At 37.3% G+C, this 20167-nt stretch overlaps 1 protein-coding gene across 7 annotated transcripts in view; it reads left to right on the forward strand.

The window, feature by feature from the left end:
• Nucleotides 1-20167, forward strand: part of LOC150080478 (uncharacterized) — a 354693-nt gene that overhangs the window by 224474 nt on the left and 110052 nt on the right. For all 7 annotated transcript variants that reach the window (XR_016547421.1, XM_090381815.1, XM_090381810.1 and 4 more), the window contains one exon: nucleotides 18290-18398. Coding sequence is in view for 6 of the 7 variants with exons in the window: in XM_090381815.1 (XP_090237941.1) it covers nucleotides 18290-18398 (109 nt within the window). In the remaining variant the exon portion in view is untranslated. The remainder of the gene's footprint in view (nucleotides 1-18289; nucleotides 18399-20167) is intronic.

Below are 20167 nucleotides of genomic sequence, written 5' to 3' on the forward strand. Positions count from 1 at the left end.
AAATGTGATATTAATATTGATATTAACAGTCAGGATTTTTTTTTCTAAGAAAACTCTTTGAGGGTGGGAGTAAAGGGGTAATGAGGGAGTACACCTGTCAAATTTGCTCTCATTGGGGTACTTCACTTCTGTTTTTTAACTCCCATCTTGAAACAAGATGGCTGCCAATAGAATGATAGGTGAATCTGTTTGGAACTCATCCTTTAAAGTTCACTCACTCAAAGTGTATGATTTGTATGAGTGGGTATGCAGGACACACTGCTGGGGTATTTTTATTTTGATCTGCCACCTTGAAACAAGATGGCCACCATTTTAAGAGCCACCTGTTTAGGACTTGCATTTTTATAGTTCAGTCCAGTAATAGCATTAGCCCACTAGCAGTCATGGGAAATCATAGATTTAGCTCTCTAGTGGGTGTTCTTGGTGTATTTTATAAGCAAAAAAAGAGAAAGAAACGAAAAACTTGAACAAAAGTTCTCTAAAAATTCTTAAAATTATCTATTTTAATTAAATCAGTGTGTGATTATAGTATCCCTCTAGTATGGTATTCAGTTTCAATTTGCATCATTATTTTTGATGTGTAAACACCTTTGGCGGCATCTACTAAATTTCAGACATAGTAAAATCAATTTGTCACGATTTTGTGATGCGGAAATGACGTCATTTGACGTCGTTTCCATTTCATGACAAAGAAAAATGGAGTCAGGAGAGGAGATCACACAAAGGATCATGGGACTAATGGGGAATCATGGGAATAAGGTTACTAACGGAAATTGCGTCAATTGATGTCATTTCCGTTAGTAACCCTAACGATTAGTAACCTTAATGGAAATGATGTCAAATGACTCATTTCCGTTAAGGTTACTAATCTTCGCATTTCTTTTAGGTATTTTGATTTGTATATCTTAGTTACGAAATAAGAGCTTTTGTATTGTAAATAGTTTATTCATCATTCACAAATTTCCATAATTTCAGCTGGAAGACAAGATACGATGGATTTTATGATAACTGAAGTAAGAGACGTATACTTGCGACTGCAACGTATCTAAAAACCTCTTAAAACAACGTCGATTGATGTACCTGATCCTGTAGTTGAGATTAAAGGATTAGTGTTCATTGTGAGATCGAATGTTTTGTGCAGGAAAGTAATTAATGGATTACTTTCTTACAGTTCAAAGATCACATTGCAATCACCACTCATGATCATGGGTATTTTATGTAAATCTTTCTTTAATAGTGATGCACCTTGAATTGAGTATGGGAGCAAAGCGAAATGAATGAAGTCAGTTATATCCTGTATATCACTGTCAGGAGAAATATAGAGAAGTGTTGTATCACTTGTCTGTTGGGTAAAATGTTCTCTGCTGTACATATATCAGCAACACTGTACATATATCATGAACACTGACTGTCAGACGTCGTTTGTCAATAAATGACATCTAAGTATGGCATAACAATGTGTATCTTGTCCATCTTGTTGTGATATATTGCGACTCCAGTCATCCGTTTGGTTTCTCACTTGAATTGAACAATGCTATCAAAGTTCAGGATGCTGGCACTCTCATTATTTTCTAACCAAGTCTCAGATAGCAGCAAGATCTGGCATTGCTGTGTAACAGTGTCGATGAGGTCGGCATGGTACGCCCATAGGCTTTGGCATTTGAGTGAGAGAACTGATAGTTTTTTCCTATCGTGGATGAATTTGAGCAAGCTGTCCTGTCTTGTCTGTAGCCAATTAGTCTCAAGCCTGGCAAACTCATTTTGTAAATCGATGGTGGATGTAGTGTTTCTCAGGCCGTGGTAGAATCTCTTGTGCCAGTCAGTGAGACAATGTAAAGTCTATTGATGTCAGTTAGGCGTGGTAGAGCAACGTTAACCAGCTGCTGTTTGTGCCCCTTTTTGTACTCTTAAACCGCTGTATCGAATGTGCCGCCTTGTGACTTGTGTATGATCATTACACAAGCTGGTATGAGAGGAAAGTGATTTCTTTTGGCACAAATTGTGCAGTTGTTGTTCAATGATATACTTGCAGTTTGCCTTGCGAGTAACACAGCTGCAGGATTGATGTTGTTTGATTGCATGTATCTCGCTGCCTTCTTGCTAGCTAACTTTCCAATCTTAGCCAAGGTGGTAAATTCGAGCCACAATCGTTGTATCTGTTGCTCTTTGTTGTATTTGATCTTGGGCGCCTCCATAGCCAGGTGGGAAGGAGCAGCAGTGCATAGCACACGCTTCTTGATTAGACCGGGGTTCGAGCCCGTCACCACTAAATACGAAGGATGCGGAAAGGTCAGGGAATGACCATCGCATATCCCGGAGCAATATGGCCTTAGTTGCTAATGCTCCTAAAAACCAAATAACTAACTAACTATTTGATCTTGGGGAATTTAACAAGGGCTTTGTTAGCAAGCCCATCAGTAACGTCCACAAAGGTGGTGTTGATATACGGCTTTCCAATGACCAGTGGGAAGTAAGAGACGTATACTTGCGACTGCAACGTATCTAAAAACCTCTTAAAACAACGTCGATTGATGTACCTGATCCTGTAGTTGTATCCGCCAGTGTCAATAACCAACATTTTATAGATTTTCTGATGAACATCTGCTTCTTGCTCTGCATTCGTGCAACCTACGAAAATGTCTTGCATGACTGATTCCACTTCCTCCTCCACAGAACTGAGGATTGTGTGGTTGTACTCATTGACGGAATTATTTCTCAAGTATAGTCGTATACCTTTTGGGCAGAGTCCTTCCTCCCAAGTGAAGAAACGCGATGCGATAAGTCCTTGCTCATTCTGATCCAATTTAGCTCCGTTACCGATTTTGGTTAACACAGATGAGAATGTGACATTTGACTGGCACATAACTTGACCGAATTTGCAGTATTTGAGTCCGTGCCAGAGAATTGGGTCGGTGATGCACTGCTTTATCTGTTTATAGACCTGCATCGCTCGAATAGGAGGTAGCTGAGTAAGTCCCCAATTAGGAATGTCCTGCCCGCCGAAGCATGTTTCGACATTTCCAGTTATCTGTTTTAGCCTTGCATCCATTTGTGATAACAGCTTGGCATCTATCATACTGACTTCGTTGATTATTAGCGTTCTGACATACTTAAACAGTGATCTGTATTGTTGTGCGACTTCCACCAACAGGAAGATTTCTCAAGATGGATTTCTTGAGGGCAATGTGCACAGTAGTTCCGTCCATTGCAATGGCAGCCTTACCAGTTGAAGTGCATGTAATGTAGGTGTTATAGTAATCGTCTGTATTGCTGAAGCGGTTGTATATTTCCATCAAGAGGCAAATCATAAACATTTTGCCGCAATCAGCTGGGCCGGTCAAGAATATTAAAATCGGATTGTGAGATAACGGACTCCAAATTACACGCACAAGTAGAATCTTTTGCTTGTCATTGGCCATTCTCATTAAGTTGCAGAAGTCGTCGCTCGTTGATCATCAAGTTTTTGCATTTCTTTGCAATTATGCCGAGTCAGTTGAGCATAGCAAGCTTTAGATCTTCATTCATCTCGCTGTTTGGATGATTGTAAAAGTTTTGAAAGGGATCTTCTTCTCGCAGTCCTGTTACAAGGTTATCCAGGTCATTACTGCATGCTTCGTAAGGGTCCCCGTCGTCATCGTTTTGACACATAGTCTTACATATTTCAATCATTTTGCGAATGTCCAAGTCTGATTCATACAATTTATGATCTAGTATGAGCTCTTCATTGTCGTCATAGATCTTGACATATTTTATCTCTGACAGTATCTCTGTTTCCTCATTGCAAAAAGGAATATGCAGCATTACCATCTTGCACTTGTACTCGTTGTGATCCTGAGCCATGTCATAGCTTTGATAGCATATTATGCATAGATACTGTCTTGTCTTGCAGATCCCATTAGTGCTGCATGTGTAACTTGTGACAAACATCGTTCCCTCTAAGCTGTGTGCACGCACGGCCATGCACTGATTTCTATGAAGTTGCACAGGTGCTTTTACTTCCCGCACACACAGCCGACATACTAGATGGCGACAGGAGTATTCGTGGAAAAATGGATATACAGGGTGTCTCAAAAATATTGGTACAAACGTTTAGGGAAGGTAGGTAACATCTAAAGGAATGTGAATTATATAGGAACCCATAACCTTAAATCAAGGCCGGAAACGTCATGGGAAAGTAGTAGCAGAGGTGCAAGGAGCAGAAATGAAACAAGACGGTAATTAGTGGCAAACACTTATTTGACATAATATTAACAATGGAGTACGAGATGGATGCATTTCATAATGTTACAACAGATGCTCGAAGGTTCCACCATGAGACGTGATGCATGCGTGACACCAATGCAGCATGGATTGGCGGACACAGTCGAACACATCTGGAGTTTATTTGACAGTAGCAGCAGCAGCGCAGATGAGTCTCACCACGAGATCCATTTCAGTCTCCACAGGTGATTCGTACACGATAGATTTGAGGTCCCCCCCCACAGAAAGAAATCAAGGCTCGATAAATCAGGTGAGCATGGGAGCTAGGCAATGGGTCCACCACAGCCAATCCATCGACTCCCAAAATGCCTCTTCAAATGGTCATGAACACACCTTCCATAATGGGCAGAACCCCATCATGTTGAAACCAAATGTTGCGTCGCACATTTTCTGGAACATCAAGTAACCCTGGTAGAACTTGTTCAAGAAAGATCCGATATTTAGCGGAGTTCATGCGGGATGGTAACAGGTATGGGCCGACGAAGCAGTCACCGACCATACCTGCTCACACATTTATTGCGAAGCGATGTTGTGCCGCGTGGGGGGGTGCACACTGTGTGGGCCCTCTGCTAATCCATACACCAGGTGCATGTTTGCCAGCTCACAGTTCGTATATCGATGCATGCTCTTCGTGCGGCGACTACTGCTTGAATGAGTAAACCAGAAATTTTCCCTCTCGCGAACTGATGAACAGCGCTGTGTACCGACTTATTGTGACGTTTCCGGTTATAGGTTCCTATGCGATTCACATTGCTTTAGATATTATCTACCTCCCCTAAATGTTTGTACCAATATTTTTGAGACTCCCTGTAGAAAGGGGGTGATAGCTCATGCCATAAGATTTGCTATTGCATGACATGTTCCCATATCTTTTCTTTACAAATACATAGTGCATTGCAAATGCATAGTGAAAAGTTGTCTTGATTTTTATTTATATGAAAAACATTATTACATTACGAATATATAGACTGTAGCGGTTGTAGTTTTGTATGTTTTTAAGGTTAGTTTATTGTTATAAAAATAATATAAATACCATATAATAGGGTACGTCAGCATTTTTACATTCCATCCACTTAACCACACACTTACACAATATGTGTGGGGGTAGAGTGTACAGTCAGTCCTCGTATAACATGTGTTTACACTACACGAATTTGATCATGCACGATTTATAAATAGGGGAACGATATCGTATATAACATGAACCAAATTCACTAATGCACGATTCGCCTTTGTATTTACAAGACATGGCAGTCGAACGCGGAATCACCCCAACTGAACACAACACGATAGGAATGAAGAGAAGATTCTGAAAATGTATTTATATTTTTTTATATCAGTGAAGGGGAAACACATTTCACCACAATAAGGTAAAATTTTACCCACACAATTCCAGCTATCGATATTATCGCAAATGCCATTAGATCGAGTTTACTACCAGTTTATAATAGATTCCACTAGCAGAAACACAACTGGAAATTGTTTTTATTGTTTTATTGTAGTAACCCCCAGAAATGTTCTTTAGTAAAATGTAAGGTGTTAATAGTGTACTCTGCCTTTACGGTGTTGTTTATTCAATTGCTACATGCACACAGCTTTGTTTATGTGTATCAAGCGTGCCTCCTCATTTTGTAATTGTGCTTTATTCCCTAAAGATGAGTAAAATACTTAAAAGGTGTGAAAAGGAAGTGTCCTGGTGAAGACACTACAGATTCAGAGAGAAAAAGAAAAGCAATATCGATAAACAGAGGCGGACTGGGTCAAAAATTCTTACCCGGGAAAATTTGTAGTGGCCTCATACTATGATTTATGGCCAAAATCACATCGGCCTCCGGCCCACCAGGGTTTCCCCAGTAAGGCTTATGGCCATTCCACCTCTGTCGATAGAGAAAAAATATGAAATTGTGAAATGCTTTGAGCGAAATGAAAGATCATGTGATATTGCACGTGCTACAGGCCTAAATGAGGCAACACCAAGAATTAGGAAGAATGCAGAGAAAATAAAAACAACTTTCATAACAGGAACAACTCAAAAAGTGTAATTAAAATCCATTAGATCATGACACAAAGAATTGGAAGAGATGGAACGGCTGTTATCTGTTTGTATAGAAAATCAACCAAAAAACAAGTTTGCTTACGATAGAAGCAAAAGCATTAGCAATATTTTATTACGAAATAGTCGTAATAAAATATGTAAGTAATGTTTTGGTTACAAATGTGTGTTCAATCTTGGGTGGTCGGCACCTAACCCTATTTTTCCCATAGGGCCTGTTGTTTATATTGCACGATTTTGCATTGCACGAGGTTTTCTAGGAACACAAAACTATCATGCTATACGAGGACTGACTGTATAAGGAATGTATTATGATCGTGAAAATTTTCAAAGTAGAGTTTTTTACGTATTAATTTTTACTAATTAATACGTAAAAAATATGTGGGCGGAATGTCGGAGGATCTGCTGATACGGATTTTTTTTTATGTATAACCAAAACGTTTAGTATTACTTAATATTTTATTAAAGAAGGTAAAATATGAAAAATTAAATTGTTTTTTAAAATTTTTATAAACTATTTTAATAATGCGTTAAAAAATTGTGATTTTTTTTCCTATTTTATAATACCTTCATTTACAAAATACAGAGAACTAATAAAATTCTTTAATTTTAAAATTGTTCAGATAAAAAATGTCCGAAAGAAAAACTGAAGACGTAAAGTAAATACTGTAAATAAAAAAAAAAACTTGCAAAACATTTAAAAAGGATTGGCTTTTAAATCAAACTGACGCTGAAATTCCATCATCAAACAAAAAGCAAAGCCTAAAACTAGGAGATATTTTTCAGTACAGTGAAGAAAAGGCGCCTCCGTAGCCAGGTGGGAAGGAGCAACAGTGCATATCACACGCTTCTTGATTAGACCAGGGTTCGAGCCCGTCACCACCAAATACGGAGGATGCGGAAAGGTCAGCGAATGACCACCGCATATTCACGGAGCAATATGGCCTTAGTTGCTAATGCTCCTAAAAACCAAACAACAACAACAACAGTGAAGAAAATGGTGTTGTCTTGTGTACTTTGTTGTGCAGAAGCAAATATTGCAGGAGAATTTAGTACAGGAAGAAAATGGGAAGAATGGAAACTAGATTATTTAAAATGGTATCTAAGTCAGAAGATACATATAGACGCAGTTACTAAGTTACGAAACCTAAAAAAAGGTGGAATTAAGTAGTTTGTAAAAGTACGTAACAAAAAAGGATAGAAATGAACGATTGAAATCAAAATTTGATGTGGTTAAGGTTTTAATTAATGATGTGATATTAGCGAGTAGGAGTAATCTACAGACCAGGTGATTGTGAAGATTATGACAAAAGCCTCTACATGCAAATGAAATGGGCAAGTAAGCATCAATGTCTTATTATGGGTGATTTCAATTTGCCTCTAATTGATTGGAGTAAATGGGAAGGAAACTCGACATGGGGAACAAAATTGTTAAATCAACTAGATGACTGTTATTTGTATCAACATGTCAAGGAAAGTACTAGAGAAAAGAATATCCTAGACCTCATTATCACCCATGAATCAGATGACATAACAGGGTTGACAGTAGAGGAGCCAGTAGCAGGAAGTGATCACGGAGTTCTACGGTGGATGATGACGAGAGAGGTAGCAGAAGTAAAAGGCAAAGGAATCGGTTTTAATTTCAGAAAAGGAAATTACGATGCCTTAAGCTACTACATGGCCTCTATTAACTGGGTAGATATCGTGCAGAAAATGAATACATTTGAACTGTGGTACGCTTTTAAAACATTAATCACAGATGCCTTGAATGCGTATATACCATTAAAAAAATACTCCACAAGGAGGGTTCCAAGTTGGATGAATAGTGAAGTTGCCACATTACTTGAGCAGAAAAAGGTGGCATGGAAAGGTTACAGAGCAATAAAAAGTACTGAAGCCTATAACAGCTACAAGGTGATGTGTAATAGAGCCACAGAAAAGGTTTGACAGGCAAAGGCAGTTTATGATAAATCACTAGCAAACAGAGCAGAGAGGGGGGATAAATAATTCTTCACATATATAAATGCCAAGAAGAGCAGAACAAACCAGATCAGACCTTTACGTAAGGGAAAGGGGATAGTATTAAATACACCAGCTGCCGTTGCAGATGAACTCAACAGTTATTTTGCATCGATATTTACAAATGAAAAACCTTTTGTGGCAATGGGAAATTGTGGAAGCGAAGTTAAAAAATGTGTAATTAATGATATTGAAATTTCGCAAGATTATTTAATGAAAAAACTTTCGAGCCTACAGACCAGTAAGGCGCCTGGAGTTGATGGAATATACCCTATAATCTTAAGGGAGGCGGCAAGCAAGTGCATTGAACCATTGAGGATAATTATGTGAGCATCACTAGACTCTGGGGAGATTCCCTTGGATTGGAAAAGTGCAAATGTATCTCCCATACATAAGGGTGGTGGGTGCCTCCATAGCCAGGTGGTTACGGAAGATGCGGAAAGGTAAGGGAATGACCACCGCATATCCCGGAGCAATATGGCCTTAGTTGCTAATGCCCCCCAAAAAAAAAAAAAAAAAAAAACGACAACTGTGTATAAGGGTGGCTCTAAAAGTGAAGTTGGAAATTATCGACCTGTCAGTCTGACTTCAGTAGTAGGGAAAATCATGGAGGCAGTGATCAAGGGTGGAATTCAGGATCATTTGGATCGAATTGAAATTCTCAAGGATACTCAGCATGGTTTTGTAAAGGGAAAATCATGTTTAACAAATCTAGTTCGCTATTTTGAAAGGGTCACTCGCGAGCTGGATTTAGGGAATAATTTCAACATTGTTTATTTAGATTTCAGCAAAGCTTTTGACTCAGTCCCACATAAGCGGTTGCTTTATAAGCTGGAACAGGTTGGAATCACTGGGAAAATCCTTAGATGGATAGAAGGATGGCTTCAGGGCAGGAGGCAGAGGGTTGTGATAAATGGTTATTCCTCAGATTGGGTTGATGTAAGAAGTGGGGTTCCCCAAGGATCAGTATTAGGACCACTGTTGTTTTTAATTTTCATAAACGACATTGATGAAGGGATAGAGGGCGTGATGTCTAAATTTGCAGATGATGTTAAAATTGGTAGAGTAGTTAATGATCACTGTCAAGCTGAGCTTCTTCAGAGAGACCTAGATAGACTTCAGGAATGGTCAGAAAAATGGCAGCTATGCTTTAATCCAACAAAGTGTAAAGTATTACACCTGGGAAACAGAGGCGCCTCCGTAGCCAGGTGGGAAGGAGCAGCAGTGCGTAGCACACGCTTCTTGATTAGACCGGGGTTCGAGCCCATCACCACCAAATACGGAGCATGCGGAAAGGTCAGGGAATGACCACCGCACCGGAGCAATATGGCCTTAGTTGCTAATGCTCCTAAAAACCAAATAACAACAACAACAACAACTGGGAAACAGTAATCCCAAAATAACGTATTCACTTGGTGGAGTTCAACTAAACCCAGTACTGGAGGAAAGGGACTTGGATGTTAAGATACGGTCAGACATGAAATTCTCTGATCATTGTAAACAGGTTGCAAGGAAGGCCCATGGTGTCCTATCGATGATCTATCGAACTTTTGCAAGTAGAGATAGGGACGTGATAATCCCATTATATAAGGCTTATGTTAGACCATACTTGGAATACTGTGTTCAAGTATGGGGACCGCACCTAAAGAAAGGCATCGAGCTTCTTGAAAGGGTGCAAAGAAGGGTAACTCGCCTGGTGAGATCGGCAAAAGGACGTCCTTATGATGAGAGACTTCGAATATGTGGGTTGCAGAGTTTGGAAACTAGACACCTTAGAGGAGATTTGATTGAGGTGTTTAAGGCTCTGAGAGGCATCAGTAAAATGAATGAGGACGAAATTTTCAAGATTATAAATGATGCTAGAGCTAGGGGACATAAATTCAAGTTACGGGGGTGGGGAATGTTTAGATTGGACTGAAGGAAGTTTTATTTTAGCCAGCGAGTTATAAATTACTGGAATAAGTTGCCTTCATGGGTGGTAGAGGCCAACAGTTTGGGGAAATTGAAGGGTCATCTGGATGATGCCTTCGGGTAGGGGAGGCACGTGGGATGATAGGTTTAATTTCCTTTTTTTAATTAATTATTATTATTTATTTTTTATTTTATTTATTTTTTTGTTTTTATCATTGTTTTGTTCAGATATTTTATTTATTTATTTATTTTTTGGCTGGTGCAGCATAAGCCATAGGCTTTCTTACACCATGCGGCCATTACTAATACTAATACTAGCCATAAAAATGAATGCATCAATGAACTCTATACAAGACATTCATGAACAGATGGAAAAATTTATAGATATACCTAAAAATTGGAGAAGCAAAAATTATTCATTTGTATTTGTTGAATGTATAAATTCTGTTCTCATAAAAAATATCCTGAACGAAATAAGAGAATCTACTTTCCACATGTTAATTGTAGACGAAAGTACTAATATTTCAGTACAAAAAGTATTAATTTTGTATTTTAAATTTCAAGTGAAAAATGAAACGTTAACCCCAGGGGCTCACATCTGGTGAGTATAGGCTTGGCACACCCAGGGTCCTGAGCTGGATATCTTTATTCTTCTCTTTCTTAGTGATTCCCTTCTACTTCTCTCTCTCTCTCTCTCTCTCTCTCTCTCTCTCTCTCTCTCTCTCTCTCTCTCTCTCTCTCTCTCTCTCTCTCTCTCTCGTTAACTCAGGAATTTTTTTGGCTGGTGTAGCATAAGCCTTGAGCTTCCTTGTACTATGTAGCTAATAATAATAAAAACAGTATTTGGAGGTATTTTGAAGCTTACAAACTGTGACAGTATGACCATTTTAGAAAAAAATGGAATTTTTTTGCAACGAATATAATCTTGATATTCAAAAGATGGTAATGTTCACATCAGATGGACCAAGTGTTATGCTTGGAAAGAAAAATGGAGTAGCAGCAATTCCCAAAAAGGAAATATTACATCTATCTGAACAACATTGTGTTGCACACCAAGAAGATTTAGGATTGGACGACTTATGGAAATATGTATCTATTATGCAAGATATAAAGACTTTGCTTAGAACTGTATACACAGTAACGAAACAGGCCTACGCCTGTTTAAACACTGTGTATACAGTTGTATACACAGTGTTTAGCAGGTCTGGCATAAAAAATGGAAAATTAGAAGAACTAGCCCGGGTTACAGAACACAATGTTGTATCTTTTAGACCATTAAAGATGGTTATCCAGACATTTTGCAGTTGCTTTAGTAAAAAATTATGAAATATTAATCGAATATTGCAATGAGCAGGTTAACAAATGTAATGATCCTATTAGTAAATACTGTTTACAAATTTTGACAAATTCATAATATCATGTGGCATTAATTGCGCTCAATGATGTATTAGGAGAGCTTTCATTGCTTTGCAAATATCTACAAAAAAGTTGTTTAAACACTATTGATGCACATCAATATGTTAAAGCTAAAATAAACAAATTAAGAAGCCAGTATCATAAAAAATATTTTCTGGAATGAAAATGTGAAAGAAGTATTATCAAAAATTCAAAGTGATGTTGAGACTGCAGCTATAATTTGCTTTATCAAACGTGTATGTGATCACTTAGGGGTGCCTCCGTAGCCAGGTGGGAAGGAGCAGCAGTGCGTAGCACATGCTTCTTGATTAGACCGGAGTTCGAGCCCGTCACCACCAAATACGGAGGATGCGGAAAGGTCAAGGGAATGACCACCGCATATTCCCGGAGCAATATGGCCTTAGTTGCTAATGTTCCTAAAAAAAAAAAAAAAAAAAACCAAAAACCAGTGATCACTTAATAACAGATTTCCTAATGATGAATTAAATGATTGGAAAGTATTTGATATTAATGCTATCACAAATGAAAGCAATAATTTTGACTTTGGGAAACTTAATGTGATACACCTTGCAAAAAATATTCACGATTTATTACATATAACGAAAGTGATGTTATTTCTAAAATATCAGAAGAATATTCTGAATTAAAATTTATAATTGTTGAAAAAACTAAAACTGTAACATTTAAAACTTTCAGTGGCATTTTAAATTTTTTACTTACAAATTTGGAGTTTTGTAACATATCCATTCTCTATGATATTATGGAAACATTTCAAGCATCAAGTGCACTTGATGCTTGGAATGTTGAAATGCAGACTGCGAGTGAGGATTTAGCACTATGAATTCAATTAAAACAAAAAATCAAAATAGAATACATGAAGATCATTTAAGTGACCTTATGAGAATCAAATTGCATTTAGCTAATGGTGCAGCAATAAATGTAGATGATGTCTACAAAGTATGGACTTCTGCAAAGAACAGAAGAGAAAATTACAAGAAAAATAAATAACTAACTGTGAAGTATTTAGACTAAGGCGCATTTAGGGCTAGAGCCTCAAGCTGCGAACAAATTTAGACTATGTATATAAAGTGCTTAGCATCATAATACACAGCCATTTCTGAATAAACAGAAAATTTTTAAGGTGGCATCGTTTTAGGTTATATCTCATGTTGTGAATACCTTCACAACGAGTTGCCATGATATTGCACTACTTCGAATAAGTAACGCTTCACCTAAGGAGAAGACTAGTGTTACTTATTCTCAGATAGGTACCACCACCCAGACAGCACTGTTTCAGGGCTATTTGGCCCTTCGTCAGTGAGTGGGTAGGTACCCAAGTGATGCAATGATGGCAAAAACAGTTATGAAGTATAACTCCACAATATGAGAGATGCCTGATGGTGTATGATGTATTTAGACTAAGGCGCATTTAGGGCTAGAGCCTCAAGCTGCGAACAAATTTAGACTATGTATATAAAGTGCTTAGCATCATAATACACAGCCATTTCTGAATAAACAGAAAATTTTTAAGGTGGCATCGTTTTAGGTTATATCTCATATTGTGAATACCTTCACAACGAGTTGCCATGATATTGCACTACTTCGAATAAGTAACGCTTCACCTAAGGAGAAGACTAGTGTTACTTATTCTCAGATAGGTACCACCACCCAGACAGCACTGTTTCAGGGCTATTTGGCCCTTCGTCAGTGAGTGGGTAGGTACCCAAGTGATGCAATGATGGCAAAACCAGTTATGAAGTATAACTCCACAATATGAGAGATGCCTGATGGTGTATGATGTATTTAGACTAAGGCGCATTTAGGGCTAGAGCCTCAAGCTGCGAACAAATTTAGACTATGTATATAAAGTGCTTAGCATCATAATACACAGCCATTTCTGAATAAACAGAAAATTTTTAAGGTGGCATCGTTTTAGGTTATATCTCATATTGTGAATACCTTCACAACGAGTTGCCATGATATTGCATTACTTCGAATAAGTAACGCTTCACCTAAGGAGAAGACTAGTGTTACTTATTCTCAGATAGGTACCACCACCCAGACAGCACTGTTTCAGGGCTATTTGGCCCTTCGTCAGTGAGTGGGTAGGTACCCAAGTGATGCAATGATGGCAAAAACAGTTATGAAGTATAACTCCACAATATGAGAGATGCCTGATGGTGTATGATGTATTTAAACTAAGGCGCATTTAGGGCTAGAGCCTCAAGCTGCGAACAAATTTAGACTATGTATATAAAGTGCTTAGCGTCATAATACACAGCCATTTCTGAATAAACAGAAAATTTTTAAGGTGGCATCGTTTTAGGTTATATCTCATATTGTGAATACCTTCACAACGAGTTGCCATGATATTGCACTACTTCGAATAAGTAACGCTTCACCTAAGGAGAAGACTAGTGTTACTTATTCTCAGATAGGTACCACCACCCAGACAGCACTGTTTCAGGGCTATTTGGCCCTTCGTCAGTGAGTGGGTAGGTACCCAAGTGATGCAATGATGGCAAAAACAGTTATGAAGTATAACTCCACAATATGAGAGATGCCTGATGGTGTATGATGTATTTAGACTAAGGCGCATTTAGGGCTAGAGCCTCAAGCTGCGAACAAATTTAGACTATGTATATAAAGTGCTTAGCATCATAATACACAGCCATTTCTGAATAAACAGAAAATTTTTAAGGTGGCATCGTTTTAGGTTATATCTCATATTGTGAATACCTTCACAACGAGTTGCCATGATATTGCACTACTTCGAATAAGTAACGCTTCACCTAAGGAGAAGACTAGTGTTACTTATTCTCAGATAGGTACCACCACCCAGACAGCACTGTTTCAGGGCTATTTGGCCCTTCGTCAGTGAGTGCGTAGGTACCCAAGTGATGCAATGATGGCAAAAACAGTTATGAAGTATAACTCCACAATATGAGAGATGCCTGATGGTGTATGATGTATTTAGACTAAGGCGCATTTAGGGCTAGAGCCTCAAGCTGCAAACAAATTTAGACTATGTATATAAAGTGCTTAGCATCATAATACACAGCCATTTCTGAATAAACAGAAAATTTTTAAGGTGGCATCGTTTTAGGTTATTTTTAAGGTTATTAAAGGTTTTTTAGGTTATTTTTAGGTTATTTGAAAATTTTTAAGCCACCTTAAAAATTTTCGGTTTATTCAGAAATGGCTGTGTATTATGATGCTAAGCACTTTATATACATAGTCTAAATTTGTTCGCAGCTTGAGGCTCTAGCCCTAAATGCGCCTTAGTCTAAATACATCATACACCATCAGGCATCTCTCATATTGTGGAGTTATACTTCATAACTGTTTTTGCCATCATTGCATCACTTGGGTACCTACCCACTCACTGACGAAGGGCCAAATAGCCCTGAAACAGTGCTGTCTGGGTGGTGGTACCTATCTGAGAATAAGTAACACTAGTCTTCTCCTTAGGTGAAGGGTTACTTATTCGAAGTAGTGCAATATCATGGCAACTCGTTGTGAAGGTATTCACAATATGAGATATAACCTAAAACGATGCCACCTTAAAAATTTTCTGTTTATTCAGAAATGGCTGTGTATTATGATGCTAAGCACTTTATATACATAGTCTAACTGTGAAGTGTAAATTTATTGTTAATATATTTTTTTTATTATTATGTATGTCCCTACTTATAATTAAAACAATTTGTAAAAATATTACACATATTTAATCTTGTCTGATTTTTTTTTTTTACTCAGGGTGCATTTCTGCATCGTGTAGCTATAAGAAAAATTAGAGGGAACATTGGTGACAAAGCATGACAGAGTAACATGATCCAACTGGTGTGGTCTCTTGTCATATTTATCAAACCAATTCTCTTTCCATATGTCACATGAATCCTCTGCAAGGTTCTTCTCATTCATCTCCTCGTTGGACTACCTCACTCTCTGTTGTTCAATCGGCCAAACAGTGGGAATGTAAATTACCATCGAGATCACGAGTCAAGAAGCTGCCTGGTACTTGCTACGTCAGCCCAAGTCTCCGACTTGGGCTGACGTAGCAAGTACCAATAAATTTCTCATGATTTCGACAATGTCAAACTCCGGGTGCTCGTTCATGATCATAATGAGCTGTTAGTGTAAATTGCTGATCCCTCGGTTCGTCTTGTTTGCATACTCAGCGACATAAGCAGCTCAAGAGTATTTATTCCATAATGAATTGGATGTCAGTATTTGATTTCAAAATGTTACATATGAACGGGTTGAACGGATTGTGCCACTTCTCACTTGGTTGATGTTTGAGCCTTGGGCTGATTTATGCCAGCTCTTAGCACATCCATGTAATGGTCATAGGAGTTTACATCATTTGCTCTGAAGCAGGAATCAATGTCAGTGTAATCGCAACTTAATTTGTGATGCGATCTACTTTTTTTCATCTATCACGATTTGATACAAACGATAAAGAGGCGTGTCGACCAAATATTGAAACTGCACTTTAACCACTCGCTTTCTTACTAACCCGATCAAATAGCTGAACTTGTGTATTGTCTTGTGTTTTATATGCACGTTTATACAACGATTGTTGTCAGTCTTCCTTGGCAAGCGATGGACCATCATGTCGACTGAAATAGGCACATTGATCACTTGGCCCAGAATGCCTTATTGTCCATATATGTGTCTCAGGCACCTTATTTGCATTAACGGTAAGCGAGGAGAAAGAAGCCTCTCTGTCACTAAATGCAATGGAATTTCTGGCTAGACAAAGCTGTTTTACTTACATAGCGCTGGAATGGTGTTGTTCTTAAGTGATCCTCTGCAGTTATTACACACAAGAATCCCATCGACGTCAACATCTGGAAATGCAGTGCGTATCAATGGTACATCTTTAGCAGCTGGTTTCTTTGTGTCGGTTTCGAACCATATACGATCGCATATGTAGCATACAGAATAAAAATCATTTCTCATAAATATCCTTTCAAACTCTCGATGCACATTCTTATGTAAATAGTAGTTGGTGTAAGAAAAGGGAGCTTGATCATTTAAACTCATATTCTCTGCAGTTGAAGAAATGCTCCGTTGTAAATAATTAATACTCACTTCGGGTACATCTTTGTTAGATGGAGCAATATTGCTGGTTGAAGGCACTGCTTGATTTTTTGTTGTCTTTTATGCAATCTCAATAGTCTGTTGTTTTCGTACACTCATTGCTACGTCCATCTTTATTTTCTTAGGTTGGCTTGCTTGATACTCTTGATAACACTGTGCATTGGACTTCGGCATCATTGAACACTCAGCTGTAGCGTGGTATTCAGTCCCTTTCACTACTCAGAAAATTATTGATGTGAAAATATCTGGACACCTAACAATGGAATGAAATTGCAGATTGTAACATTACAAATACTTGTATTGTTGCAATCGTACCATTCAACAGACGGCTACAATGAAATGGGTAATTAGGCTATTGGCCTAACCTCTTCCAAACGTTGATTCAGTAGAGTAAGCAGTGGGCAGTGTATAAAACATTACATCATTCATACAAAATATTTTGGACTGAAGTATGAAGCTAATGTCACTAACATTGATTCGGTAGGGTAAGTAGCAGGCATGAGCATAAAACGTTACATTGTTCATGATTTCAGTTCTAGCTGTTCAATTTTAAAATGGTTCTGATTTTCGTCAAAGATATTTACACATAAAACATCTTCCATCCCCAGGTGCCTTTTTTATTTTCAGCTTCAACAATTTTTTTCTTACACTTTCCTTTCAATTATCACAAAGTCATTTAGCTCCCTGTTGGGGTTTGATAAACTTCTGACTTCATGTGTGAATGTAGATGCATAGATAGATATCAAGTGGCCCAGTGTGATTCAACCCATTCCTTCTACTATTGATATAAGCATAGAAGTCTTTTCTGCTTTTCTTGGCATTCTTTGCCATAGACTTTTCATAATCTGCCTTGGTATGTATGTAATGTATGTATTTTAAACACTGAAATACAGTTTTAAAAAAAAAAAGCTTTTATTTAACTTGACAGTATTAGGTGATACGGAGTTAGTAGAATATAATTTACAGTGACTATATGGTGGTGGCAAAACTTTATTCAGAGTTAGAGCTGAGAAGCTGAAGATACTAATGAATCTTCAAACTCCTTAAACTTAGCCATGCTTTTTACAGTGTCTGACAGAGTTTGTTTGTTTTTTCATGCCATGTTTCTCACAGATGCAGGAAACAGACACTAGAGTTCACTTCTCTAACAGCTTTAATTTCTGTGCAGTAACTCAGATGTACATGCTTTCTCTTCAGTTGCCTTAGAGGCACCATGATGATACACTATAAGAAACAGATCGCAGACAAGCACTTAACAATACAATATCCAGTGTATCCATAACAGACTGGGACACTTGCTGTCTGCTGCCACGACTCATGAGTTTTAGGTTTTCCCTGTCTCATGAGCACACTTAAAATACTCTGGTACCAGTCAAATTTTTTTCATCCATAAAATCAAGGACTTGTATTCTAAGCAGAATTAAAGATCATTGTATAAAGAATTAACATTAATATAAGGTTATATAGTAATCATCGGATAAGTAAAATAAATGTTAATTACTAATATTTATTTTCTTGCCCTAGCATTTCTACTTTGGAGCCAATTGCAGTCAGGAATGTAATTGTGAATGGGAACAAAGTATTGGGTGTCATCACATAACTGGAGATTGTACATGTGCCCCTGGATGGAAAGGTATATTTCTTAAATTGAATTAATTAATTTAAATCACACTCTCTCTCTCTCTCTCTCTTCAAATAAAATCAAAATACGTGTATATTAGAATGGATGTGTCATTTTTATAAACGAGAGAGAGTAATCTTAATGATGGAAAGAAGAAGATTGAGATTATTGAAATGAAAAATATGGGTAGGTGACGAATGAAACAGCCACAAAAAAAAGTACTCGGAGCAAAAGATATATTAAATGAGCAGGGGAAGCACAAGAATGTTGGGAGGGAGAAAATAGTACTTTGTGTGAGTTCATTTTAAATTTCAATTCAGATATTGTGACCCATAAGATGTAATGGTTATAACTGTACTAATTCTTAAACTTGTTTGGAATGTTGAATATTTTGAGCATAATCATAATAGTATTCTATACATCAGATAAACAAACAAAAAAAGGAAATGAGAAACAAACACACTGATGAATTTGAGTATAGGATTGACAAATTAAATGCAGCTAACCACAAGATGGATTTGAACAACACAAAATTTTAATATGCTCAAGTAAAGAATTGAAGGAAGCATTTTGTATAAATAAGAAGAGGTCAAATAATGAAGCCTTAGTGAGTCAGGTAGATTATGATATCAGGAAATAATATCCAACAATTCTATATAATATGGAATTCTATGTAGCATTCTATATAACATTGCAATTCTATTCTATATCCTGACATGTATATTCAGATAATAGTAATAATCAGTAATTAATAAAATAATTCAAAAATCATCTATTATCAAAGTTTTTATGGATTCATAACTTTGAAATTCTAAAATAGATAATGCAAACTGATGAAAGGAAGAGGTTATCTTGTCTTCTCTTTTATTTTAATAGATATAAACTGCTTAGTTAATGCAATGGTCTTAATGTTCACAGAATTACGAACTTTGTTTTAACTTTGTGGGTTTCTTTGGTATTTTGCTACTTTAAACAAAAGTCATCTCCAAATGGTTAATTTGTCATTTGTTTAAAAGATGATGAGGCACTTTTATGAAAGCCTATGAAATTAGTTTCTACTGTACTTTTCTGAGAACTGGGACACAGTATTAAATATGCTACTGGAATAACTATCAAGATAATTAGCATATTTAATACTGGGACACACAGTGTTAAATATGCTACTGGAATAACTATCAGTGTTAAAAGCTTAAATGGCAAATAGGTGTAATTAGCAGAAGAAAAAGGTATTAATGTATCAGAATAGCAAATATCACAGAAACCAAGAGGATGAAATCTTTTGCTCAGACAACATGCATGAGGGGGCATAAATTTAAATTGAGGAAGGGAATTTGCAGGACAGATTTATGAAAATTTGCCTTCAGCCAGCGGGTAGTTGATTGTTAGATTGTATTTTGGCTGATACTGTATAAGCTTACATCATTTGCTACTATTAATACTGATAATAAACTATATCAAAAGCAACTCAAGAGCCAGCCACATAATCATCAAGCCAGGAAACAGAATACCAAAGAGAATTTTTATGATCAAATAGGGGGGAGGATCTAGGGAAAGACCCAAGAATTCTGAAGCACAGAAAGATTTCAGAAAATTTGAGCAGTTGCACCAATATATGAAAAGAGAAATAAAGTTGAATGTGGTAATTACAGACGACTTTCACTCTGTAATGTACCTTGTAAAATCTTTGCAAGAATCTTAGAAAAGAAGGCTAGAATTACTGTTGAATTGCCATTGGAGAGAAGGACAGTTGGGTTTCAGGTTAAACAGAGGATGCTAGATCA

Source organism: Mastigoproctus giganteus, chromosome 9 (genome assembly GCF_048544385.1).
Source record: "Mastigoproctus giganteus isolate SK-2022 chromosome 9, ASM4854438v1, whole genome shotgun sequence".
Taxonomy (NCBI): Eukaryota; Metazoa; Arthropoda; class Arachnida; order Uropygi; family Thelyphonidae; genus Mastigoproctus; species Mastigoproctus giganteus.